General features: G+C 39.1%; 1 protein-coding gene and 1 pseudogene across 1 annotated transcript in view; both read right to left on the reverse strand.

Annotated features, from left to right (window-relative positions):
• ESR2 (estrogen receptor 2) overlaps positions 1-27,472 on the reverse strand; it is a 73,129-nt gene that overhangs the window by 32,216 nt on the left and 13,441 nt on the right. The window contains exons 3-6 of the mRNA XM_078448173.2: positions 26,717-27,160; positions 24,180-24,352; positions 11,870-11,986; positions 179-478 (exon numbers count right to left, since the gene is read on the reverse strand). Coding sequence (XP_078304299.2) covers positions 179-478; positions 11,870-11,986; positions 24,180-24,352; positions 26,717-27,135 — 1,009 coding nt within the window. The 5' untranslated portion in view covers positions 27,136-27,160. The remainder of the gene's footprint in view (positions 1-178; positions 479-11,869; positions 11,987-24,179; positions 24,353-26,716; positions 27,161-27,472) is intronic.
• On the reverse strand, positions 12,171-12,358 carry LOC132670462 (U4 spliceosomal RNA; annotated as a pseudogene).

Below are 27,472 nucleotides of genomic sequence, written 5' to 3' on the forward strand. Positions count from 1 at the left end.
CCTTCTACAGACTTAATACAAGTCATCGAAGATTATAAAGGACAGTTACCTGGGCTCACAGCTCCCCGCCCCCCTCCCCAGACAGATGCTAGGGAAGAACAGAAAGCTGGAACAGATCGTTTTTAGTTAGATATTTTTTAAAGTCCTCTGCACTGAGCTGAGATCCAGAAAGCCCTACCTGGGATTTTCTTGGCCCAACCGATCATGTGCACCAGCTCCTTGTCGGCCAGCTTGGTCAGGGACATCATCATGGAGGCCTCGGTGAAGGGGGTGCTGGGGCGGCTCACCAGCACGTGCGGCGGCTCCGCCTCCAGGAGCGTGAGCACCAGCTGCTCGGGGCTCAGGGCGCTCAGCAGCAGCTCCTTCACGCGGGTCACGTGGCCCCCGGCTTTCCTGGCTTTGCTGGCGCAGCGCAGCTGCTCCTCGGAGCTCTTCTGCCTTCGCACCACACGGTAGCCACACCTTTCCCTCCGGGAGCCTAAACCGGAGAGACGATCACACAGTGCTTTCCCGTGGCTTCGCCAACCCAGCGTTCGAGGCGCCCGAGTCGCCGGGGCAAGAGCAAGGCCGTGACGCCGTGGTTAAGACCCGAGCCTGTCCCCACAGCGTGTCTTAGAACAGAAGCCTGACTTACTTCCTGGAACCTGTGGGGCGTGTACCAGAGATGGTTACATTTGTGACTATATTAGCAAGAGCTAAACGGGACGTTTCAGGGACAGTAGCCCAAATGAACGTAAGGTCTCCCATTTCAAGATTACCTATGGAGACGAAATCGATTTCTCTTTTAAAGAGTGTTGACGGGGCGCCTAGACGGTTCAGTGGGTTCGGCGTCTGACTTGATTTTAGCTCTGGTCATAATTTCCTGTTTCGTGGGATCGAGCCCTGCATTGGGCTCCACACTGACAGCACCAAGCCTGCTTGGAACTGTCTGTCTGTCTCTCTCTCTCTCTCTCTCTCTCTCTCTCTGTCGTCTCTCTCTGCCCCTCCCTCACTTGTTCGTGTGCTCGCTCATCTCTCTCTCTCTCAAAATAAATAAAACTTTAAAAAAAAGAGTGCTGACATAACCTCAGTTTTCAAACCACAGAATTAGGAGTTTTCTTCAGACAAAAGATAGGCAAAACTAGGAACTGAATGAACACTAATGTTTCCAAACAGTTATCAAATAATACACTTTTATAATACATTCTGAAAATAGTCACATGTACTTGTGTGTGCTTACACATATACACATGCATTTTTATATATTTACACAAATAAATATATTTCAAGTAATAAATTTTTTAAAATCTGAAAAATATAGAAAAGCACAAATTTTGGCATAAATTCTTTCAGTTTTCTTTTAATGCTATTTACTTTTGCATATTTCATATACAAAATTTAGATCACAGTGTGTATATACTATTTAAACCTTTTTCTTTTTATTAGAAAGGCGTCATTTTACAATTTAAAAACCTATATAGCATTCTGTTTTATGAATATAGCATTATTTATCTAAAGTGTCCCTTGATGGAAATCTAGGTTGGTTCTAATTTCTTTGCTAGTATTCATATTACAATGAAAATGAGTACCTGTATCCAATTAGTCCCTTAAAATAAATTCAAAGAAGTCGAGTTGCTGAACCAAGGCATATACACATTTAAGATTATTGATAGATTACCCTCTAAAACTATTTTAAGATTTTATTTTTAAATAATCTCTACGTGGGGCTTAAACTCACAACCCTGAGATCAAGAGTCACATGCTCTACAGACTGAGTCAGCCAGGGGCCCCCTCCAAAACTATTTTATTGTTTTATTTTTTAAATTTATTTATTTGGGGGGCACCTGGGTAGCTCAGTCGGTTAAGCGTCTGACTTCGGCTCAGGTCATGATCTCATGCTTCATGAGTTCAAGCCCCACATCGGGCTCTGTGCTGACAGCTCAGAGCCTAGAGCCTGTTTCAGATTCTGTGTCTCCCTCTCTCTCTGCCCCTCCTCGTCTCCTGCTTTGTCTCTCTCTGTCTCTCAAAAATAAATAGATGTTAAAAAAAATTTTTTTTAATCTTTATTTATTTTTGAGAGAGAGAAACAGAGTGTGAGTGGGGGAGGGGCACAGAGAGAGGGAGACCCAGAATCCAAAGCAGGCTCCAGGCTCTGAGCTGTCAGTACAGAGCCTGATGCAGGGCTCGAACCCACAAACTGAGAGATCATGACCTGAGTCATAGTCGGACACTTAACCAACAGAACCATCCAGATGCCCCCTCCAAAACTATTTTAAAATTTATAATCCAAATGATACTTTAAGGGGCTTCCTATCTCCTCATAACACCATTGGACATTAAAAATAATTTCTAATCTTTGCTAATGTGACAAATGACTAACCAATCTCATTTCACTTTGTATTTTTTTAAATTGCTAGCAAGGTTGACTAATACATTTGCCATACTTTATATTTCTTTTACTTGTATATTGCCTATTTATTTCTTTTGTTCTTCCCCCCACCCCCAGTAACCTATGAAGTTTATTTAGTAACTATAGATAACTTTTCTTATATACCATATTTGCCTTGTTATATATCTTTTCACTTTACTCATGGTATCTCTCGTCATAAGAAGCTTTAGTACACAGCCAAATCGGTCTTTTGTTTCACATCAAGATTATACCAATGTTTTCTTATATCTTCTTTAAGCACTTTTGTGGTTCAAATCTATTTGGAAGTTTATGTATGTTTGTATCATGTCATATTATGTTCTTCAAACAGATGTATAATTTTCCCAGTAGCATTTATTGGATAAATTTTTCCCACAGATTTTTATAAAATGCCATGTCATTTAAGAAATATGTATAAATAAGAGACTGTTAAAAACTGAGAACAAACTGAGGGTTGATGGGGGGTGGGAGGGAGGGGAGTGTGGTTGATGGGTATTGAGGAGGGCACCTTTTGGGATGAGCACTGGGTGTTGTATGGAAACCAACTTGACAGTAAATTTCATATATTAAAAAAAAAAAATATGTATAAAGGTCTCTTCTTCTGGATTGTCTTCTCTGTTTCATATATGTTTCACATATGTATATATATGTTTTTACTCCTCTGCTGGTCTCAATATGTTTCAGTTATTGTAGGTTTATGGGTCAGAAACACAATGGGATAATGTGTTTAAGATGGTGGGGGAAGGGAGAAGCCTTCAATTTAGAATTATATTCTCAGATAAACTATCATTCAAGAGTGAGGATAAATTAAAGCCATTTCAGTTAGGCAAAGGTTAAAAAGATATATCACTCATACCCCCTTTGAAATAATTACTGTTTCTTTGGGATGGAGAAACGTGAACCCAAGAAAAGCAATGAAATTCAAGGTGCAATGGTAAGAAACTAAATTGTTAAACATGAGAGGAAACCTAATAAACATAGAATGTATAAAATAATAACAATTAATTTTTGGAGGTACAGAAATAAGGTAGCACCAAATACTGGATAATAACAAATAAGATGAGAGAGGAATAATTTTGGCTAGACCTTTCTAAGATTGTTTATTTGGGAAGAGAAACATCAATTAGAGAGAGTGGCTTGAATTCTCATGAATGCATGCTAAAAATAGAACTGTCACTAAAAGAATTGAAACAGAATGTATGACTTCCAAACTAGAAGAGGAAAAATAAAACAGTAAAATGGTGTCAATTCCAAAAAGGAAAGAAAGAAAATATATGATGAATTTTTTAAAGCATAAAATGATAGAAATGAATTCAAATATCATGATCACAATAAACATAAATAGACTAAATTCATCAATTGAGAGCAACTCTGAGATTATATTTTTTTTATCTAGACATAGACTGGCTGTAAGAGATAAATCTAACACACAGAAAACTGAAAACAAAGGGATAGAAAAAAATAACAGGCAAAAATTAATGAAATAAATCAGTTACTCTATCAATATCAGACAATATAAACTGTAAGGCACAAATCATTATTAAAGCCTCATCAGATTATAAAAGGAAGATAAATAATTCTAAACTTAGATAATTCTTATCTTATCAAAACGATAAGAAAACACAACCTATAAATGTAACATGAAAAAGTGACTGAGAGAAAAAGAGAAATTGACAAATACATTATTATAATGGATATTTTATTTTATTTTTTAAGGTTTTTTAGGTAATCCTTACACCCAACGTGGGGCTCAAACCTACAACCCCAAGAGTCTCATGCTCCACCAACTGAGCCAGCCAGGCACCCCTATTTGGGTATTTTGATGTATCTTTCTCAGCAACTGACAGTGTAAACAATAAGGGGAAAGGCAGAATACAGAACATTCGGATTATACAATTCACTTGAACAAAATTATCACATACTAGTTCATGAATAAAATTTTAACTAAAATTGGTATCATATAGATCATATTCTCTGATCACAAGAAATAACAAAAATATAACCCAGGCCCCTGTAAAGTTTAGCACAAAAGAATTTGTAAAAATCCATTGGTTAGGAGCACTTGGGTGGCTCAGTGGGTTAAGCGTCCGACTTCAACTCAGGTCATGACCTCGCAGTTTGTAGGTTCAAGCCCTGCATTGGGCTCTGTGCTGACAGATTGGAGCCTGGAGCCTGCTTTGGATTCTGTGTCTCCCTTTCTCTGCCTTTCCCCTGCTCACGCTCTGTCTCTCTTTCTCTCTCTCGGAAATAAACATTAAAAAAAAATTTGAAATCCATTGGTTAAAGACAAAAATACAAAGCGAAAATTAAAAAAGACATATTATAAGTCAGGATGTCATGAGCATGGGTACAACTTTCCCACACACACAAAAAAACTAAAATATCTGAAAAATGCCTAGTTTCTATATTCCTACCATTATGTTTGTTTACTAAATTCAGTTGTCCATATTTTAAAAAGAAATATTAGTTAAGAGGTATGAGTACATTTAAATTACTTGCTCCCAAGAAAAGTTATCTGAATTTCTTCTTATCCTTGGCTAATCAAACTAGAAGGAAGGCCTCTATCTATCTAGAGATAACCAAATCAAACTGTTTACTAAAAGAATTAAAAGCCTAAAATATAATTCATTGTGTTAGTAATCAGACATAAAGCAATAGGTATTATTTAAGATCAATTATACCCCCAGGGTAAAAAGGAACAAAATGTTTGGTTTAAGAAAGCACCTGTCTGATCATACATCTCCTTTTTGTAGAGTATATGAGGACACAGGTTAACATACAAAGAGAAACGTTTTGAATCACACACTCAAATTTATTTGATTAGCTTTCACTGACAAAGCCCTATATACTGAGCTCTGACAGAGTCCTGGGGATTCCAGATCAATAAAATAGTCTTCAACCAGGAACTCACTGTTTTCTACCAAGGATATTTCTAGTGTCACGGCTTTTACACTGGAATCTAGGCAGTCACTCAGTGTGGCTCTGAGGAAGCGTGATAAAGAACTCTACCAAACAGGAGTGCTCCATATTAGAAAGTGGTAATATGGGCGCCTGTGTGGCTCAGTCAGCTAAGCGCCCGACTCTTGATTTCAGCTCAGGTCATGATCTCATGGTTCATGAGATCGAGCCCTGCATCAGGCTCTGTGCTGACAGTGGGAAGCTTGCTTGGGATTTTCTCTCGATTCCCTCTCTCTCTGCCCCTCCCCCACTTATGCATGCGTGCTCTTTCTCAAAATAAATAAACGTAAAAAAAATAGAAAGTGGTAAATAGCCCCAGTGAAAAGATGTTGATGACAATGGTGATGACAATGACAACAATGATAATAATGGTAAATGATCAAAATGACAGCTCACAGCTACTGGAAGCTTCTATGTGTCAGATATTGTACAATGTATATAGATTATTTCATTCTGAAAACTGCCCTAGAGGGCAGGGGCTATTAGCATCTCCAAGATACAGGGGAGGGGCCAGGCACAAGAAGGCTCAAATAACTTGCCCAGGGTAGAAAACTAGAAAATAGTGAAAGCAGTTGTCTGAATCCAAAGCTGGCAGTTTTACTACTTTGTCCCACATCCCTATCCAATCCCTGTCATGTGTATATACAGCAGATGAATAGAGAGACGGCATCTAAAGATACAGATTTATTCTCCCAACACAGGAATCTCTAGAGATCAAATGCATGGCCTTTTGGATTGTTTTCCGGGCTATTTACATTTCAGCGTATCCTTACAACAAAGCCTCATCCCTGAAGTAAGTCTGGGTGAGCATCTTCCCACCATTTAAACAACCATATTAAAACCTCAATAGAAAACCCAAGATTGGTGAAGAAAACGGTGATAACAGAAAAGACAAAATTTCTGAATAAAAGGGAAATGGTGCAGGTGGAGTCCCTACTCCTCCAAGACTGGAAGGAAGGAAGAATATGGGTGGAGGGTTTATTGAGAGAACAGGTAAGAAGAGTGCTGGAAAAGGAGGGAAGCATAGTTAAGAAAGTTCACTCCTAATGGTCCTCTGTGGTCAGTAAAGGGCGATATATCCAGATGTTTGCACATCAACCCATCTCAGCATGCAATCTCCAAAGATGATAAAATGTTTTCTCTTAGAGAGCCCTGCCCAATTTCTTTTTGGCCAAATTTAATGACCTTTTCTCTGGTTTTCCTTTCCATGAAAGATTTTTCTTTCCAATTTTATTGCAATATAATTGACATATATCACTGTGTAAGTTTAAGGTATGCAGCATAATGGTTTGGCTTATGTATATTGTGAAATGACCACCCCAGTGAGTTTAGTCAGCGTCCATCATTTCATATAGATGCAATAAAGAGGGAAAGTTAAAAGAAAAAAAAGGAAAAAAAGAAAAAGATTTCTTTTTTCTTTCGGAACTCTTAAGACTTACTCTCTTAGTAACTTTCATATCTATCATACAGCAGTGTTAATGACAGCATGCTGTACATTATGTCAGAAAACTTATCTTGTAAAATGGAAGTTTGTACCCTTGGTCACTTTTCTCTAATTCCCTCTCCCCCAACACCCTGCCTCTGGTAACCACAAATCCGATCTCTTTTTCTATGAGTTTGGGTTTTTGTTTTTGTTTTTGTTTTAGACTCCAATGTAAGTGAGATCAAACAGTATTTGTCGTTCTCTAACTTACTTCGCTTAGCATGTGCCCTCAAGGTTCATCCAAGTTGTCACAAATGGCAGGATTTCTTTGTGGGCTTTTTTTTTAATGGCTAGATGCTATTCCATTTTTATACACACACACACAAGCACGCACACACTAACTTCTTTATCCATTCATCTGGCAATGGACACTTAGGTTATTTCCATGCTTTGGCTATTATAAATAATGCTGCTATATGCTAACTAACTTGGATATAAATTTTAAAAATAAATAAATAAACAAACAAATAAATAATGCTGCTGTGACATGGGGTTGCAGATCTCTTTTGAGTTGGTATCATGAAAGATTTTTTTTAAGTTTATTTATTTTGTGAGAGAGAGAAAGCACAAGTTGAGGAGGAACAGAGAGAGGGGGGGAGAGAGAGAGACAGAGAGAGAGAATTCCAAGCGGGCTTCATAGTGCAGAGCCTGACACGGGGCTCGAACTCACAAACTGAGATCATGACCTGAGCCCAAGTTGAACGCTTAACCAACTGAGCCACCCAAGCGCCCCAGAAAGATGTTTTAAAGTACATCTCTGTACTCTGCCTTGCAAGACCGTATTGTATCAAAACTCCTCATAACTTATATGAGCTTTTCAAAGAGGGAGGGGAAAGGAAGGAAAACTAAAATTTAGTGCCAAACACTGTGCTAGGTCTTTATATTTTTTTTCATATGTATTCCTCACAAAACTCAGTGAAACAGATATCTTCTTTTCAGAGATAAGAAAACCAAGGGCCAGAAACGTTAGGTTTGAGCATAGTCACAGATAGCAAGAAATAAGACAAAAAAGGAAATTCAACCTTCAGGAGTCCTGTCCTCTTGTTCTCCCACCGCATACACCACCCCCTGCAGGCGGATTATCATGTGCTCCTGCCCTGGTCCCAAACCACCAGGGCTACACCTGTCCAGGTACACCTGTCTACCTGTAGTAGAATAAAAGTGTTCTTATCCTGACTAAATTGTAAATAGCTTTTTAAAAAATACACACTCACCTTAAAATGTTAACTTAAAATATGAAACACTTAACTTGTAATCTTTTGTCAGAGGACCAAATCTTTCTCCTTAAGCACATCTGCCAATTAAATCACAAGTAACTTTCCTACATAAACCATATCCACGATGCACAGCCTCTGAATTTCCAATTTCCACTTCTTTACAACGGAGCAAGAACTTAGGCACTCATAAAGCAATCCAAATTCAGAATTTTTCTAGGTTTATGATTTCCGCCCCCCGCCACAATCTCATTCATACCTAACTCAACAGCTACTAGTCTTTTACAGTTGTTGTTGTTGTTGCTGTTTTACTGTAAGTGCTACACCCAATGTGGGGCTTGAACTTACGACCCTGAGATCAAGAGTCACATGCTCTACCGTCTGAGCCAGCCTGGTGTCCCTCCTTTACGGTTGTATTCAAAGCTTTCACAGAAATGATATCTTTTCCTACTCATATTTCATGTTTGTATAAATTCTTTTTTTTTTTTTAATGTTTATTTATTTTTGAGACAGAGAGAAACAGAGCATGAACGGGGAAGGGGCAGAGAGAGAGGGAGACACAGAATCGGAAGCAGGCTCCAGGCTCTGAGCCATCAGCCCAGAGCCCGACGCGGGACTCGAACTCACGACCGCGAGATCGTGACCTGAGCTGAAGTCGGATGCTCAACCGACTGAGCCACCCAGGCGCCCCTCATGTTTGTATAAATTCTAATTAAATTACATAATTTGACAGTTACAATGAGTAGAAATAGGTTTTGGAAAAAGTCTACTGGTTACTGATAAGGCTATAACTAAAGTGGTGGGAACAGAAATGCTTGAACGTTTTAAAGAGTAACCAATACACACGGGGAGCTCATGGGCATTGGCAGGGTGTCTTACAAAGAAAACAGGAAACATCAGTGATTATAAAGCCAGAGAAGTGTGATCAAATAAGAGGACTTCTGCTCTACTATAATATAGCCAGATGAGGTGCCTTATCTGTTACATACAGAAAGAAAAAGAAAAAGCAATCCCTATCAAAATAATATCAGCATTCCCCACAGAGCTAAAACAAACAATCCTTCAATTTGCATGGAACCAGAAGAGACCCCGAATAGCCAAAGCAATCTTGAAAAAGAAAACTGAAGCTGGAGGCATCACACTCCCAGACTTCAGGATGTATTACAAAGCTGTAATCATCAAGACAGTGTGGTACTGGCACAAAAACAGACACTCAGATCAATGGAACAGAACAGAGAAGCCAGAAATGGATCCACAAACGTATGACCAACTAATCTTCGACAAAGCAGGAAAGAATATCCAATGGAATAAAGACAGTCTCTTCAGCAAATGGTGCTGGGAAAACTGGACAGCGACATGCAGAAGAATGAACCTGGACCACTTTCTTATACCGTACCCAAAAATAAAATCAAAATGGATGAAAGACCTCAATGTAAGACAGGAAGCCATCAAAATCCTAGAGGAGAAAGCAGGCAAAAACCTCTTTGACCTCAGCTGCAGCAACTTCTTACTCAACATATCTCCAGAGGCAAGGGAAACAAAAGCAAAAATGAACTATTGGGACCTCATCAAAATAAAAAGCTTCTGCACAGCAAAGGAAAAAATCAGCAAAACTAAAAGGCAATAATGGAATGGAAGAAGATATTTGCAAAGGACATATCAGATAAAGGGTTAGTATCCAAAATCTATAAAGAACTTATCAAACTCAACACCCAAAAAACAAATAATCCAGCGAATAAATGGGCAAAAGACATGAATAGACACTTCTCCAAATAAGACATCCAGATGGCGAACAGACACATAAAATGCTCAACACCACTCACCATCAGGGAAATAGAAATCAAAACCACAATGAGATACCACCTCATACCTGTCAGAATAGCTAACATTAACAACTCAAGCAACAACAGATGTTGGCACAGAAAGAAGATCTCTTTTGCACTGCTGGTGGGAATGCAAACTGGTACAGCCACTCTGGAAAACAGTATGGAGGTTCCTCAAAAAATTAAAAATAGCACTACCCTATGACCGAGCAATTGCACTACTAGGCATTTATCCAAGGGATACAGGTGTGCTGTTTTGAAGGGACACATGCACCCCCATGTTTGTAGCAGTACTGTTGGCAATAGCCAAAGTATGGAAAGAGCCCAAATGTCCATCGACAGATGAACAGATAAAGAAGATGTGGTATATATATATATATATATATATATATATATATATGTGTGTGTGTGTGTGTGTGTGTGTGTGTGTGTGTGTGTGTGTGTATGTGTGTGTGTGTGTACACACACATAATGGAGTATTACTTGGCAATCAAAAAGAATGAAATCTTGCCATTTGCAACTATGTGGATGGAACTGAAGGGTATTATGCTGTGAAATTAGTCAGAGAAGGACAAATATCATATGACTTCACTCATGTGAGGAATTTAAGATACTAAGCAGATGAACATAAGGGAAGGGAAGCAAAAAGAATATAAAAACAGGGAGGGGGACAAAACATAAGAGACTCTTAAACATAGAGAACAGAGGGTTACTGGAGGGGTTGTGGTAGGGGGGGATGGGCTAAGTGGGTAAGGGGCATTAAGGAATCTACTCCTGAAATCATTGTTGCACACTATATGCTAACTAACTTGGAAGTGAATTAAACAATAAATTTATACACACACACACACACATATACATTTATACATGTATATATAAATGTGTATATATATATTTATACACATATATATGTATATATACACATATGTGTACATGTATATGTGTATATGTGTATATATACATTTATATATATATATATATAAAAGTCTATATATATATATATAAAAGTCTATGTAAAAGATGAGAAATTATAAATATTGAAATTAAAGGTCCTATATCATAGCAAATACAAAAAAAGAGAGAATATTCAAAAGGCAGAGCTCCTAAGAGACTGTCAGGGTGAAAAGAGACTTTTGTTTTAAATTTTTTAAATAGAGAAATTACAACTAACCACAGGCAAAATACTGACTAGAGAATAACAGGAAAACTCGGGCAGAGCTGCTGTGAGTACATATACATGCAAGTGTGTACAGACAGGGAATCAAAAGTTAGCCAGGTGGAGAGAGCAGGAGGTACGCATTACTGTCAGATGTTATACTAATGTGCCCATTTTTCTTTCTTCTTCATGTACGTATACATGTATGTGTGTATACACACACATACGTATGTTTATACGCATATATGCATACATAGATATCATCATACAACAGAATCTACGTTCTGTGTGCTTTCCATGGTTCTATCATGTTTCTGACACCTATATGTGCCTTTTCTAGAAAGCTAATACAGGGCTAGGCATGAATCTTTCCCATAGCTCTCCAAGTAACCCACAAGATACTCTACTTTTCTGTCACAGCTTTGACTGTGGACATTTATCTGAACTTCATCCTTAGACTTTGCAAGGCCTCGGGCAGATGGTCATCCAGCCCATTTGAGCACTTTGGTTTCTAGAGCTCCCTAAACCCAGCAGCAGTCTACTGTGTCGTCAGACCACCTGAGCTGTAGAAAGTTCTTCCCTATATTGGGCCAAAATGTGCCTCCTGTGACTCGTTCCTGTTCATCTCAGCTCTGTCCTCGGCAGCTACAGGGAATACATCAATGCCCCCTCCAATGTGGCAGCGTACAAATACTTGATGATAATTACCAAGTCCTAACTCTCCTCCCATCCAGGCTACATGTCCCCAGTTCCCCCACCTGTCCTGTTTGAAAGAGCCATCGGCACGCCCCCCCATACGATGAAATGAAACAGGAAGCGAACACTCACCACACTTCACCATCCCGACCTCATAGCACTTCCGAAGTCGGCAGGCCTGGCAGCTTTTGCGCCTGTTCTTATCTATCGTGCACTGATTTGTCGCTGGGCAAATATAATCGTTATGTCCTACAACGGAGGAAAAAACAAAACAAAACAAAACAAAACAAAACCAAAAAGGCAGGCTATTGTTACAATATTTTGATTACATGTCTTCCTGGTCAACAACACCATAATGCTACCCGGCTGAGAGGTAGGGGGCATCTTCTTAACGATAGGTATAGGTACAAAGGCCAAAGTTCAGCGTCATAAGCACCTTATTAGTGAGTATAGAAAATCCAGGAATATCTCCATATCCTACTCTTTGACCAATAGGCTATTCTCTGCATGTTTTTAGAATTCTCAAGAGATACATTAGAAATATTCTCCTTTGGTTTCAATTAGCAATAATCGTGCCTCAGATACACCTCATTGGCTACAATTCTGCCACTGTGCAAAGCTGAAATATTCTCCTTTGGACATGGAAAGTAAGACAGTCGTCTGAAATTGGTTCTGCAAATCACAGAACACCGCAAGGATAGTACTTGTGTATCAGGTCACCAAATTCAATTGCTTACATTCTTTTATACATATCCCTCTTTGGGATTTAACATGATTTTTTTTTTACTTTTTAAAATGTTTATTTATTTTTGAGACAGCGCGTGAGAGGGGGAGGGGCAGAGAGAGAGAGGGAGACACAGAATCCAAAGCAGGCTCCAGGTTCTGAGTTGTTCGCACAGAGCCGGACCCAGAGCTCAAACCCACAAGCTGTGAGATCATGACCTGAGCCAAAGTCAGCCGCTCAACCCACTGAGCCACCCAGGCGCCCCTTATGGGAATTCATAGTCAAATAAGAGAGCGAAACTAATCACTAAGGGGATAATGAAATTAGCAAACTGAAGAACCAAAAAAACTGCCACTTGAGGCTGGCTGTGGTTATTGTTCTCAGTTGCCACTGCCTCCAGCGGCCCTGTGACCCTGCAGTGCACTAGAGCAGCCAAAGTGTGCTCGCCTACCAACTAACGTTGAGTGTGGCCATGAAACTTGGTTTAGCCAATAGTATGCAAGTAGATGGGATATTCCAACAGTCTGGCTTGGCCGCTGGAGCCAAGAAGAGGCCCTTTGAAAAAAAGGAAATGCCTCGGGTAGTTGCTGGTCCAAGGAGAATAAGGAAATGTGCAGACTGAACTCCACCCAGAGTTCAGAGCTGAGCCTTGTGAAATAGATGCACCCTACCCGACCCCTAGAGCAAAAAGACATTGTTCCACGATTACACCAAAATCGAATTTTATAATTCTCTCCCACTTTAGGTAGATTCCAGTAACACTTGTTCAACCAAACACAAATTGAAATTCAGTTGCCTGTGGCTTTACCACCATTTCCTGAACCAGCCTGGGGTAGCAGCAACGGCAGAGACTGTACAGCTCTCGAAGAGATGCAAACGCCCTCTCAAGCGACCTTCATCCCGGCCACACACAGGAAGCCTGGCTCACCAACATTCTGACAACGTACTGATTCCCAGATACTTTATCAACATTTCATTGAATCCCATAACTTCCCTAGAAAGAGCTATCATCCCCATTCTACAAAAGAAAACATGTAACTTCAGTTGAATCATCTTAAGGTTATGGTTTTAGTATTCTGTGATGCGTAATAAATTTCTACAAACTTACACACTTAAAACCAAACCCACTTATCTCATTTCCACAAGTCAAGAATCCAGGCACAGCTTACTCTAGTCAGGGTTTCAAAAGGCTGCAATCAAGGTGTTGGCTGGGCTGTGGTTTCATATGAAGCTCAGCATCCCCTTCCAAGCTCATATAAGGTGTTTGCAGAATCAGCCATTTGCAGCTGTGGGGCTGAAGTTCTCATTTTCTTGCTGGCTGTCAGCAGGATGCTGTTGACAACACATAGAGGAACCACTTCCCTGCCCAAAAGCAGTTCACAGCATGATGTCTGCTTTCTTCCAGGCTGGGCTGGGGGGGGGGGGGGCAGGGGGGCATATCTCTGACTTCCCACATGTCTCTCCACTCCAGTATGATGGAGTCTTACATAATTATAGCATAATCACAAGACTCCCCCATCACCACTTGCCATATCAGGTAACCTAACCAAGGAAGCAACTCTCATATTTACAGGTTCCACACACACACAAGAGTAGGAGGCAATATGAGGTATGGTATAAATCTTTTTTTAAAGGAACAGATAATTACTTGTTATTGCTTTTATGATCGCTTAAAACATTCAAAAATAAATTATATGCTAAAAGTCATGATACATTCCCAATTAGAAATTTTCAATTGTCCGCTAAAACATAATCTTTTATGGCTAGAAGGTAAATGTAACCACACAGTACTTTCCATAGAGGTATCAATCTTTTAAGGACCTTCTAAAAACTCAAAGAATAATACATGATGTTACCCTTTTTGGATTTATAGAGGTTTATAACAATAAGCATTTAAGGGACAATGAAAGGTTCACTTTTTTACCTCATTTTAAAAGACCATTTTACTTAAAAACAATGAGAAAGCATAGTAATATGAACACACTAAATAAAAATAGCCTAGAAAATGTCTTATACAAGAAGGCCAGGGTAATTGAATTCACTTCTGGCAAAAAAGGGAAGAAAAGTCCTTAAACTATACGAACTACCTCACGTATTAAAATGGTTTTCTCAGGGCGCCTGGGTGGCTCAGTTGGTTGAGCGTCCAACTCTTGATTTCAGCTCAGGTCATGATCTCACGGTCGTGACATTGAGCCCTGCATCAGACTCCGTGCTGAGTGTGGAGCCTGCTTAAGATTCTCCCTCTCCCTTTCCCTCTAACCCTCTCCTCCACTCACGTTCTCTCTCCGTCTCCAACAAAATTAAATAAAATGGTTTTCTTGTTTCATGCAACAACCTGAGAGGCATGCTATTCTATACTAACAGAACTGACAGAAAAGTTCAAAGCAAAATAGGTAGCTAATTCTTAAAGATATAAAGCTGTATAGGAAAATGTGCTTTTTATAATGTATACAGATAAAAGGTTATCTGTATACTCTACAAAATTATTGAGTCTGAATACCTGTCATCATTCATATCCATAGCACAGAGGGGAGAGACAGCACTGGACTGAGATCAGAAGATCTGAGTTTAAGCTCAGTTCAGCTTCCCGATTTTGTCACTTCAACGATAGAGCAATGTTTATCATCCGCACCCTCCCTGGCACGCTTATCCCTCAACAGCAGGAATCAACCTTGTGTTTTGTTCCCTCAGGACATCCTTTGTGGCTTCAAGGCCAAATGAATCCCAAGTAATGGAATATGTGCCTCCAAGATAAGGAATCTGCTGTATAACCTACCAGCTGTCAGAGCTTCCCATTGAAAGCTCAGACTCCAAAGCTGTAAGAAACAAAGAATTAAAGATCTTTGAGCGGCACTCAAAAAGATTTTAACTTTCAAAAGACAATGATAAAAGGTTCATATGAATACCAAAATTAAAGTGAATAGAATAGTATTACTATTATATATGGACATAAAAGAAATAGCCCAAAAGAATGAAATTTACAGAAATACCTCTGAGAAATGTATTATATACATATGTGTGTAACAAAACTGTATACGAGATATAAAAGACCTAAATAAATGGAGACATATTCTTGATGTGAAGACTATTAAAAAGATTTATTCCAAAATAATTCTTAGGTTTAACAAAGTCTCCACTTTTCTTAACATTATGGATGGGAGGACACTTAATAAAATTATTTTAATATTCCTATGTATGAATAAACCAAGGAAAATAGCCAGAATACTTTTAAAACAGGAGATATTTATACTGGCTTGTATTAAAATGCATTATAAAATTATACTAAAAAAAAAGAAAACTATAATAGTTAAAATAATGTGGTGGTACTTCTATAAGAATGAAGCACTAGACAATAGAACAGAATAAAACATTAGTATATAAAAGACCTTAATAGGTTATATATAGAGAGAAAAAAAATCAATGAACACATGAAAAGATGCTCAAAATCATTACTAATCAGGGAAACACAAATTAAAACCACAATGAGACACAACTGTATACTCAATAGCTGACAATATCAAGTTTTTACAAGGATGTAGACCAACTGGAAGTCTCATAGTCTGTTGTTGAGAATACAAAATGTTTCAACCACTTTGGAAAGCAGTTTGTTAGGTTCTTATAAAATTAAACATACACTCATCATACAAGCAGCAATTCTACTCCTAGGTATTTACCCAACAGAAACAAAAACTTAGGTCTAGAGAAAGGAAGATGCATGAATATTCACTGAAGTTTCATTCAAAATAGCCTAATACTGGAAACAACCCAGATGAATACATAACCTGTGGGACATCTAAATACTGGAATAATCCCCAGTAACAAAGAGGAATGAACTACTGTACATGAAACACAGGTAAATCCTAAAAGCATCATGATAAATGAAAGAAATGATACACAGATGATTATATACTTTACGATTCAATTATAGGGCATTCTAGCAAAAGGCAAAACTATAGGGACAGAAACTAGATCGATGGTTACAGGGCCTTGGGAGGTTGGGGGACAATTGGTCATAATGGGCCTAAGGGAACTTTTTGGGCTGATGGCAACATTCCATATCTTAATGATGGTGGTGGTTAAATGACCACATGCATTTTCAAAATTCATAAAACTATACAAATAAAATAGGGGAATTTTATTATATGTAAATTGTATCTCAAATTCAACTAAAAAAATAACCTCCCATATTTAAAAAAATCAATGAAAATAAAGTTATTTAATAAAACAATGTGAAGAAAATTGACTAAGATAAATACATTTAATTTTTTTCCTTTTTTTAGCTTTATTTTATTGAAGTATAATTAACATACAATGCTATATTAGTTTCAGGTGTATAACTTTTTTTTTTTTCCAACCGGAAGATTGGTTTATTTGGGAATAAAAGAGAATTAGAATCCAGAACAAACAAGCTGTGGTAAGACCACAGGCATGGCTGGGAAACAAAAGCTCAAGTGTATAACATTTTGATTCAACAATTCTGTACACTACTCAGTGCCGGCCATGTAAGTGTAGTCGCCATCTGTCACCTTACAACATTATTACAGTATTATTGATTATATTCCCTATGCTATATTTTTCATCTGTGACTACTTTAAAATGATCTTTTTTTAATAGTTTATTTTGAGAGAGAGAGAAAGAGAGAGCATGAGCAGGGGAGGGGCAGAGAGAGAGGAGAGAGAGAGGATCCCAAGCAGGCTCCACACTGCCAGCACAGAGCCTGACATGGGGCTCAAACTCATGAACCGTGAGATCAAGAGTCGGATGCTTAACTGAGTCACCCAGGCGCCCCATCTGTGACTATTTTATAACTGGAAGTTTGTACCTCTTCATTCCCTTTATTTCACCCATCCCCCACTACACCCCCTTCTGGTAACCACCAGTTTGTTCTCTGTATTTGAAAGTCTGGTTTTTTGTTTCTTTGCTCATTTGTTTTATTTTTAGATTCTACATGTAAGTGAAATCACATGGTATTTGCCTTTCTATGTCTGACTTATTTCATTTAGCATTATACCTTCTAGATCCATCCATGTTGTCACAAATAGCAAGATCTCATCCTTTTTAATGGCTGAGTAATATTTCTCTCTCTCTCTCTGTCTCTCTCTCTCTCTCTCTCTTTCTCTCTCTCTCTCACTGTGTGTGTGTGTGTGTGTGTGTGTGTGTGTGTAACTTCTTCATCCATTCATCTATTGATGGACATCTAGATTGCTACCATATCTTGGCTATTGTAAGTAATGCTGCAATAAACACAGGGTGCATTATCCCTTTTTGAATTAGAGTTTTAGTTTTCTTTGGTTAAATATCCAATAGTGGAATTATTAGATCTTTTGGTAATTCCATTTTTAATGTATTGAGGAACCTCCATATTGTTTTCCACAATGGCTGCACCAGTTTATATTCTCACCAACAGTACATGATGGTTCCCTTTTCTCTACACTTGTTATTTCTTGTGTGTGTGTGTGTGTGTGTGTGTGTGTTAATTTTAGCCATTCTGACTGACTTATTTCAGCCATATCTGATTGTGGTTTTGATTTGTATTTCCCTGATGATTAGTGCTGCTGAATATCTTTTCATGTGTGTATTGACCATTTGTATGTCTTCTTTGGAAAAATTTCTATTTAAGTTCTCTGCCCATTCTTCAATTGGATTACTATTGTTTTTGTGTTGAGTTGTAGAAGTTCTATATATGTTTTGGATATTAACCACTTATTGGATATATCATTGCAAATACCTTCTCCCATTCAGCAGACTGACTTTTTCTTTTGTTGATGGTTTCCTTTACTGTGCACAGCCTTATTATTTGGGTCTAGTCCCAATAGTTTATTTTTGCTTTTGTTTCCCTTGCCTCAGGAGACATATCTAGAAAAACGTTGCTAAGGCTGATGTCAGATTACTGCCTATGTTTTCTTCGAGGAGTTTTATGGTTTTCTGTCTCACACACATTAGGTCTTTAATCCATTTTGAGTTTATTTTTGTATGTGGTGTAAGCAAGTGATCCAGTTTCATTCTGTTGCATGCAGCTGTCCAGTTTTCCCAGCACCATTTATTGAGGAGAATGTTCTCTCCCCGTTGTACATTGTTGTCTCTTTTGTCAAGGATTAATTGATCTTATAATCATGGGTTTATTTCTGGGTTCTCTATTCTGTTCCATTAATCTGTGTGTCTGTTTTTGTGCCAGTACCACACTGTTTTGATTACTATAGGTATGTAGTATGTATCTTGAAATCGGGCATTGTGATACCTCCAGCTTTGGTCTCCTTTCTCAAGATTGCTTTTGTTATTCAGGATCTTTCATACAAATTTCAGTGTTATTTGTTCTAGTTCTATGAAAAATGCTGTTGGTATTTTGATAGGGAATCGACTGATTACTTTGGTTAGTATGGACACTTTAACAATATTTGTTCTTCCAGTCCATCGGCATGGAATCTCTTTCCATTTGTTCATGTCATCTTCAATTTCTTTCATCAGTGTTTTATAGTTTTCAGAGTATCGGTCTTTCACCTTCTTGGTTAAGTTTATTCCTGGGTATTTTATTATTTTTGGTGCAGTTGTAAATGGAATGGTTTTCTTAATTTCTCTTTCTGCTATTTAGTAGTGTATAGAAAAACAACACATTTCCGTATATTAATTTTGTATCCCCAACTTTACTGAATTTATTTTATTTATCAGTTCTAATGGTTTTTGGTGGAGACTTTTGGGTTTTCTATGTATAATATCATGTCATCTGCAAGTAGTGAAAGTTTTATTTTTTCCTTACCAATTTGGAGGCTTTTTATTATTTTCTTGTGTGATTGCTTTAGCAAGGACTTCCAGTACTACATTGAATAAAAGTGGGGAGAGTGGACATCCTTGTCTTGTTCCTGATCTTAGAAGAAAAGCTCTCAGTTTTTCACCACCAAGCATGATGTTAACTGTGGGTTTTTCAAATATGGTCTTTATTACGATGAGATATGCTCTAAACCTCCTTTGTTGAGAGCGTTTATCATGAATAATGATAATATGATAAATACATTTCATTCTTATTCAATATACAAAAAGAATTGAGTGTCCATTTTTGGTTGCTGCAACACATTTTATATTAGGGGATGTGAAAAATATGGAGTCCAAAAAAATGATCATTTATACATTAAGCAATTGTAAGGGCACAGAGCACTACCTCTTTCCCTTCTGCACACTTACAATGTGACATTTCTTTCACCTTTCCCAATAGTTCCTTGACCCATGTGGTGGGAAGGAATGATATATGGAAAGCAGAGGAAACTCCCTTATTATTGTAATCAGCCATAGTCTAAGGGTTCAAAGATATTTCAGGTAGAGATTTTTTTCCCAACAGCAAATAAAAAGGATCTTTTTCAAAGGATATAGTTAGTTGTATTAGGTCAAGATTTCCTTAAGGAATAACATTCTGGAATCTCAACAAGATAGAGAACTGTCATCATATCAAGAGTTCAGTTCTGAATTTTAGATATCTGAATTGTTCTTACTATATAATAGGGAAGTGGACCTGGCCTTATAATCTACTGCAATTATCATAAATAAAAATATCTAAGCACTAAATATATTAAATACAGAATGAAAAGCTTGGTGTATAAAAGCAATTATAAATAAGCAAACAATACAATTTATGCTTTGATAATTCGATGACATATGCTTTCTTTATCTGTGATGCTTTCTTCTTTTAATGAAAAAATTAAGTTTGGAAATGGCAGAGGGCCCTCATCCACCCAACTATGAAGCTTTTAAAGGAAGTAGATTTAAAGGAGATTAGGATTAGAAGAAAAATACAAAGAAAAGGTAAAGGATGTTGATATCTCAATGTAGAAGAGATAGGAAACAACTAGAATATCCTAAATTTGCATAATGTTTATACATGACCAAATATTTTCACATAACCAACTCCATTTCATTTTTAGAATAACTTTGTAAGTATCTCCATTTCACAGAGGAAGAAACAGACTAGAAGGTAAAGTCATAGAGCTACTGAATGGAGGAGTCAGGAAAATAGGTGGCCATCTATACAGCAGGATGAATTTCAAGGGATCTACAGGAAGGCAACTCTTTACTACTAAATTGTACCCTTCACCCTCTCTATATTTGGTCAGGAGCCATCCTACCATCATGACTTTTACACATGCCAAATATTAAACATAAGTCAAAGGAAGAAACAATCTTTGCAATTCCTAATAAGCACATTTTTTCCAAGCTTTTTCTTCACAAGGGTTATAACTAGGGATTTCTGGGGTAGATGGTGGAATAGGAGGATCCTAAGCTCACCTTGTCCCAAGGATACAACTAGATAACACCCACGTCTGTGTTAATAATACAGAAAATGACCCAAAGACTGTCAGAACAGACTCTCCACAGATAAATGTAGAGAAAAGGCCACAATGAAGAGGGTAGGAAGGGTGGAACGGTAGTCAGGAGCTAAACAGACCTGTGGGACTGTCCACAGCAGGGGAAGGACCCACTGGCTGGGAGAGGGGAGAAGAACAGACTATCATACCAGGCACCCCAAGTATGGGGAATGCACACAGGTAAGACAAATCCCCATTAACATCTGGCTTTGAAAACCAGAGGGGGGTAATTTCATGAGTTCTTACAATCAGGGGGGCTTAACAGGTGGAACTTTAAAAATCAGCGCACTTGACTCTGAGAGAGCTGGGAAGGCAACAGGAAATGGAGACCCTGCCCTTAAAGAGACAGCACAACAAACAGCCCCATGGAAGTACAGCATAGAAGCAGCTATTTGAAAAATGCCTGGGGTATATGAAAGGGAGATTGTTTACTAATCTCAGAGTGTGTGCTAGAGTGGAAGGAATCATTGGGAGATTGTTCCAGGAACAAAGGAGCTGGTGGGGGAGCCATTCCCCTCCCCCACACCCCAGCCTAGACACACAGACACCTGCAAAAACCAGCACAGTCCCAATACCCTCTATATAACTTGCTAACAGCAGGCCTGCCATGGCCCATGTTCTCCTGCAGACTTGCCCTCTCTAATACGCCCTTGGCCAGAGCCCATCCAAAGAGGTGTCACAGCCTGACAGCGTACAAGCAGCCCTGAGAGGGGCCAGCACCATTCCAAAGTGACTCCTGACCTGGGGAGAGGGAAAGATCACCACACCAGTCCAATTGTGGCCCCAGCAGTGGGTTGGAGGCAGACATCTGGTCTTAACTGCTGGCCCCACCCACCAACAAAAGCTTCTCAAAGGACAACTCATGAAAAGTGCCCTGTAGTTCAGTGCTACCACATCTCTGGCAAATGCCTGGTCTGACTCAATTCAAGCCAAGGTGGCCCCAGATTGGCTCACTAACAACAAAGGGACCCAACTCAGCCCACAATAGGCAAAGAGAGCCATTACAGACAACAGGACTGCCAAAGCACCTTGGCCACTATATAGTGGGTGCACACAACACACAGAGGTGACATCCTTGAAGACCCAGGTGTGGTGAACAGAAGACATTGCACCGCAGGGCACTACAGGACCTCTTCTTCATAAAGCCACTACTTTCAAGAGCAGGAGACGTAGACTTTCCTGACACATAGAAATAGACACAGAGAGTTAGACAAAATGAGGAGACAGAGGAATAAGGTCTCAAATGAAAGAAGAGGATAAAATCATAGCAAGAGACCTAAATAAAACAGAGATAAGTAACATGCCTGATAGAGAATTTAAAGTAATGGTCATAAAGATACTCATTGGACTGGAGAAAAGAGTAGAGGACCTCAGTAAAACTCTTATCAAAGAAATAGAAAACATAAAAAAGAACCAATCAGAGATGAAAAATTCAATAGCTGAAATTAAAAATACACTAGAGGCTGGGACACCTGGGTGACTCAGTCTGTTAGGCATCCAACTTCGGCTCATGTCATGATCTCGCAGTTCATAAGTTCAAGCCCCATGTGGGCTCTGTGCTGACAGCTCAGAGCCTGAAGCCTGCTTTGGATTCTGTCTCCCTCTCTCTCCCTCTGCCTCTCTCTCTTTCTCAAAAATAAATAAACATTAAAAACTTAAAACACACACACACACATACTAGAGGGAATAAATAGCAGACTAGAGGAAGCAGAAGAATGGATCAGCAACCTGAAGGACAGAGTAATGGGGAGGAATCAAGCTGAATAGGAGAGAAAAAAATAAAGAATGAAACTAGATTTAGTGAACTGAACAACATCATCAAGCATAATAACATTTGAATTATAGGGATCCCAGAAGGAAGAGAAAAGGAGACAGAAATTTTGTTTGAAGAAATAATAGCTGAAAACTTCCTGCATCTGGGGAAGGAAATAGAAATCCAGATCTAGGAGGCCCACAGAGACCCCAACAAAATCAACCCAAGGAGGGCCACACCAAGACACATAATAATTAAAATGGCAAAAAGTAGTGATAAAGAGAGAATTTTAAAAGTAGCAAGAGAAAACAGTTACATAAAAGAGAAACCTCCATAAGGCTGTTAACTGATTTTTCAGCAGAAACTCTGCATGATATACTCAAAGTGCTGAAAGAAAGAAAAAAAAAAACCCTGCAACCAAGAAGACTCTATCCAGCAAGGCTGTCATTCAGAATAGAAAGGGAGAAAAAGTGAGACACCTGGGTGGCCCAGTCGGTTAAGCAGCTGACTTTCGATCTCGGCTCAGGTCATGATCTCATGGTTTGTGAGTTCGAGTCCTGCATCAGGCTCTGCACTGACAGTACTGAACCTGCCTGGGACTCTCTCTCTCTCTCTCCCTCTCTCTCTGCCCCTCCCCTACTCTCTCTCTCGACGTCTCTCTCTCTCTCTCTCAAAAAAAAAAAATAATAATAATAAAATAAATAAACTTAGAGAGAGATTCCCAGACACAAAAGTTAAAGGAATTCATGACTACTAAAGCAGCCCTATGAGAAATGTTGAAGGGGACTCTTTGAGTGGAAAAGAAAGTAACCATACGCAGAAGTAAGAAAAGTGGGAAGCACAAAAGCAGTAACATTAAATATATCTATAAAAACCAGTCAAGGAATTCACAAAATAAAAGGATGTAAAGTATGACACAGTAGATTTAAAACACAGCAGGGGAGGGGAGTGGAGGGAGGAGTAAAGAATGGGTTCAAACTTAAGAGACCATCAACTTAAGGGGCACCTGGGTGGCTCAGTCGGTTAAGCTGAGTCCGACTTTCAGCTCAGGTCATGATCTCACAGTTTGTGAGACCAAGCTCCGCATCGGGCTCTGTGCTGACAGCTCAGAGCCTGGAGCCTGCTTCAGATTCTAGGTCTCCCTCTCTCTCTGCCCCTCCCCCACTCATGCCCTGTCTCTCTGTCTCTCAAGAATAAATAAAACATTTTAAAAAACATTAAAAAAAAGAGAGACCATCAACTTAACATAAACTACCATATGCATAAGATGTTACATACAAACCTAATGGTAACCACAGATCAAAAACCAGTAACAGATACATGAGAGTTGTAACTAGGCCTCTCTTCCCAAGAAAATGGTGATGGGTGATGGTGGGAAGAGATCCGTTCAAGTTCTGGAGCTCTGGGGTAGAGATCCAGAATTAAAGATAAGGGGCTCTATGCTTGAAACAACCTATTCCACCATTCACCCCATCCCCCAACACACACGAGCCTCTCAACTGCTGTACTTTGTGTACCAAACAGGCCAACGGTGAAACTTCTGCCAGGTCATCTGCAGAGTTCTTTGAAAGCAAAAGCGGAAAACTACAGAAGCAGCTAACAATACTCTTGTACCTTGAATGCTTCTTTTAAAAAAGGCCTTACATCCTTCACACGACCAGACTCCATAGTGATATCCAGATGCGTAATCGCTGCAGACCGCACAGAAGTGGGCATCTCTCTTCGAACTTGGACTAGTAACCGGGCTGGCACAACTGCTCCCACTAGCCTTCCTTTTTAGTGTCTCTCTGGGGGCAAAAAAAATATTCATTGTAACACAGCATTAAGGGGAAAAGATGGACTTTAGAAAAAAAATATAGCACGAACACTGCCTAATTTACCTCTGCCCTCCAGAGCTCATAATAAATAAATTCCAGGAAATCTGATCAAGCACGACCTTTGTTGCTGATATCATGAGATCTAGAAAGAGTCACACTGTTGGGAATGACTGATGTTTGAAGGTAGTTAGGTGAGTCTATGCCCATCCATGCAATGCTGAGGGTCACTAGTAACTATAGACGGCTGGTTGTGGCCATCAGATTGCACATCTCTGAGTGTAATAAGTGACCAGAACAAGTCTTACCCACAGGTCTGAACTACAAGCAGGATGTGCAGTGGCCTTCCATAACTGCTAATTCATCAACACTGTAAGGATGGACCTAATCTCACCTAACCATTTTCAAGTATCAGTCATTCCTAAGTGGTGCTAAATAGCCTTCAGAGTTCCCATTTAAATGGGCAACAAAAACTTTCATTCTGCAATTTAAGATGAAGGTCTAGAGTGAAAATAACTGTAAGAGGAGTAGCCGATAGACTTTAAGTTACATCGAAGTGAACGCTATACTCTGGTTTAGAGAGAGAGAGAAGGGGTAGGGAAGAGTAGAGAAGGGTGGAGAAGGGCCGGGAAGGGCAGGGAAAGACAGGAAAAGGCAGGGAGAAGAAAAAGAGAGAAAGGAGAAGAGAGGGGGAGAAAGTGCACACACGCTGGTCCTCAGAGAAGTTTCTGAAGGAAGCAGGTGTGCAGTGCTGGGGAGAAGGGCAGTGGCTTCCACAGAGGAAGGGACAGCCCATGAAGGCAGTATTAGCGGACACTAAAGGCATACCTGGCTAGTTCCTAATCGTGCTAAGCCATGTTTCTTTTGGAAAGGAAATGTCAGAGATATAATTGATGTCTTGATATCAATCAAGATATAAGATTTAAGATTTATATCTTGATATAAACGAAGATAATTATACTACGGGTTAATTTACCCTATATTAGAACTCTGATTAGATCTCATGATCAGAAACAAAATATTTCTTCCCTTAAAGGCTGAGTGAAAAACAGGACTTTAAAAGAGTTGTCTACATGGGGCGCCTGGGTGGCTCAGTCGGTTGAGTTCCTGACTTCGGCTCAGGTCATGATCTTACAGTTCATGGGTTCAAGTCCCGTGTCGGGCTCTGTTCTGACAGCTCAGAGCCTGGAGCCTGCTTTGGATTCTGTGTCTCCCTCTCTCTCTGCCCCTCCCCCACTCGCACTCTGTTTCCCTCTGTCTCAGAAATAAACATTAAAAAAAGGTTATCTACAATGTTTATATTCTCTTTTACCCACAAAGATTTTTAAAAGGAGAAAAATAAAATTACAGTGTAACATAGCTTTCTCAAAGTGTTAGGACAGCATTTGAAAGTAACAAATTTCAATATCCAACATGCAAGAACTTAATACTTTGGTTGTTTTAGAAATTTATCTCCCCCTCATCCTTCTCCCTACCCGACCTCTTCCCTCCATAGCTGTAATTATCATTAAACACATTACAAATTAAATGGAAATAACCCACGTTACCTTGCATTTAAGAGTACAGATACTCTTTTTAACTTCAAGAAATTTCAACTAAAGTCTACATTTAGTTTCCCATCAATCTTTATGAAATGCTATTTTAGTTCACTGTCAAAAACTTGTACCAATCATTGCCTGTCTTTTCAGGCTTCATGTGTCCAGTCCATTTCATTGAAGCAGTAACACTTCCCCAGTTGCTTTTCTCTTGGACACAATGTGCCATGAACACTCAACTGTGATTTCGCTACAAGATAAGAAGGATCTAACTTGAAAAGAAAGTAAAAATTTCTTTTTTTTATTTTTTGATTTTTTGAGAGTGTGCAAACAGGGGAGGGGCAGAGGGAGAGAGAGGGAGAGAGAAAATCCCAAGCAGGCTCTGTCAGAGCAGAGCTCAATGCAGGGTTCGATCCCGGGAACTGTGAGATCGTGACCTGAGCCGAAATCAAGAGTCAGATGTTCAACCGACAGCCCCCCAAGCACCCCTAAAAATTTCTTTTTCAAACCCAAGTCACTTCATCAAGAGAAAAGCGATTTTTTATTTCAAACTCTAATGTCTAAAAACCGTAGTCATGATAGTGAATTTTCCCCAGAACCCAGATCTACAAGCTTACTTTTTAAATGAGGATTAGAAGAGCAGAATAGATACTCTAGAATTCAGAACATATGTGTTAGGTGCTCTAAGTAATCTATGTGATGAAGAAAGACCTGGAGTAATGCCTATCTTTCTTCTCACTAAATCATAAAGTGATTTGAATAATGCCCCTGAAGTACAATTCAGAATAAAGACTGGACTTACCTGTGTACAGGTAAGGTGGGTTCTAGTGACCTTGCTTCACACCAAGGACTCTTTTGAGGTTCTGCATACAGAAGCGACGACTGGCAATGGATCGCTAAGGGAGAGAGGTGTCCAGGGGTTGGCCACAACACATTTGGGCTTGTGGTCTGTCGACCAGGTCCACCTTCGGAGTTACTGGCACTGCTGGGAATACCGTAATTCATCACAGTAGGGCTATAGAACGTCATGGCTGAATATTCATGGCGGCTCTCCACATAGGAGGACGGTATATATATGGGGCCATGCTCCAGGGGTAGGATGGATTGACTGCAGTTGTAGGAGGCAGGAGAGTTAAGGCTAGATGGTGAGTTTTTGATATCCATGTCTTGAATCGGTAACAGCTGAGGAAACTCTTTGTGAGAAGAGGCACAAAGGGACATTATAAGGTTCTCAAAGACTCAGGGGCTGTAGAGAAAAACAGAAGACATTTCTAAATTAGAGCTATAGGCCTAACTATTCAAAATGTTCACACATATTTCTTACTTACACACACACAGCTTAGAAACACATCCTGAAAGACAGACAAAAAAATACTAACCTCAGGGGGCAGGAACTCTCATTTGCTACTTTATTCACTTTTTTATCACTTTTGTTGTTGCTAGCTCCAAGAATTTTTTTAACCACAAGAATTTATTATAAAATACTTCTAAAAATTAAAAAATGCAGGATTAAATTAAAATGCCAAGGGTTTTTTTTCCCCCTTCTGGAACTAGGTAA

Source organism: Panthera onca, chromosome B3 (assembly GCF_046562875.1).
Source record: "Panthera onca isolate mPanOnc1 chromosome B3, mPanOnc1 haplotype 2, whole genome shotgun sequence".
NCBI classification, from domain to species: Eukaryota; Metazoa; Chordata; class Mammalia; order Carnivora; family Felidae; genus Panthera; species Panthera onca.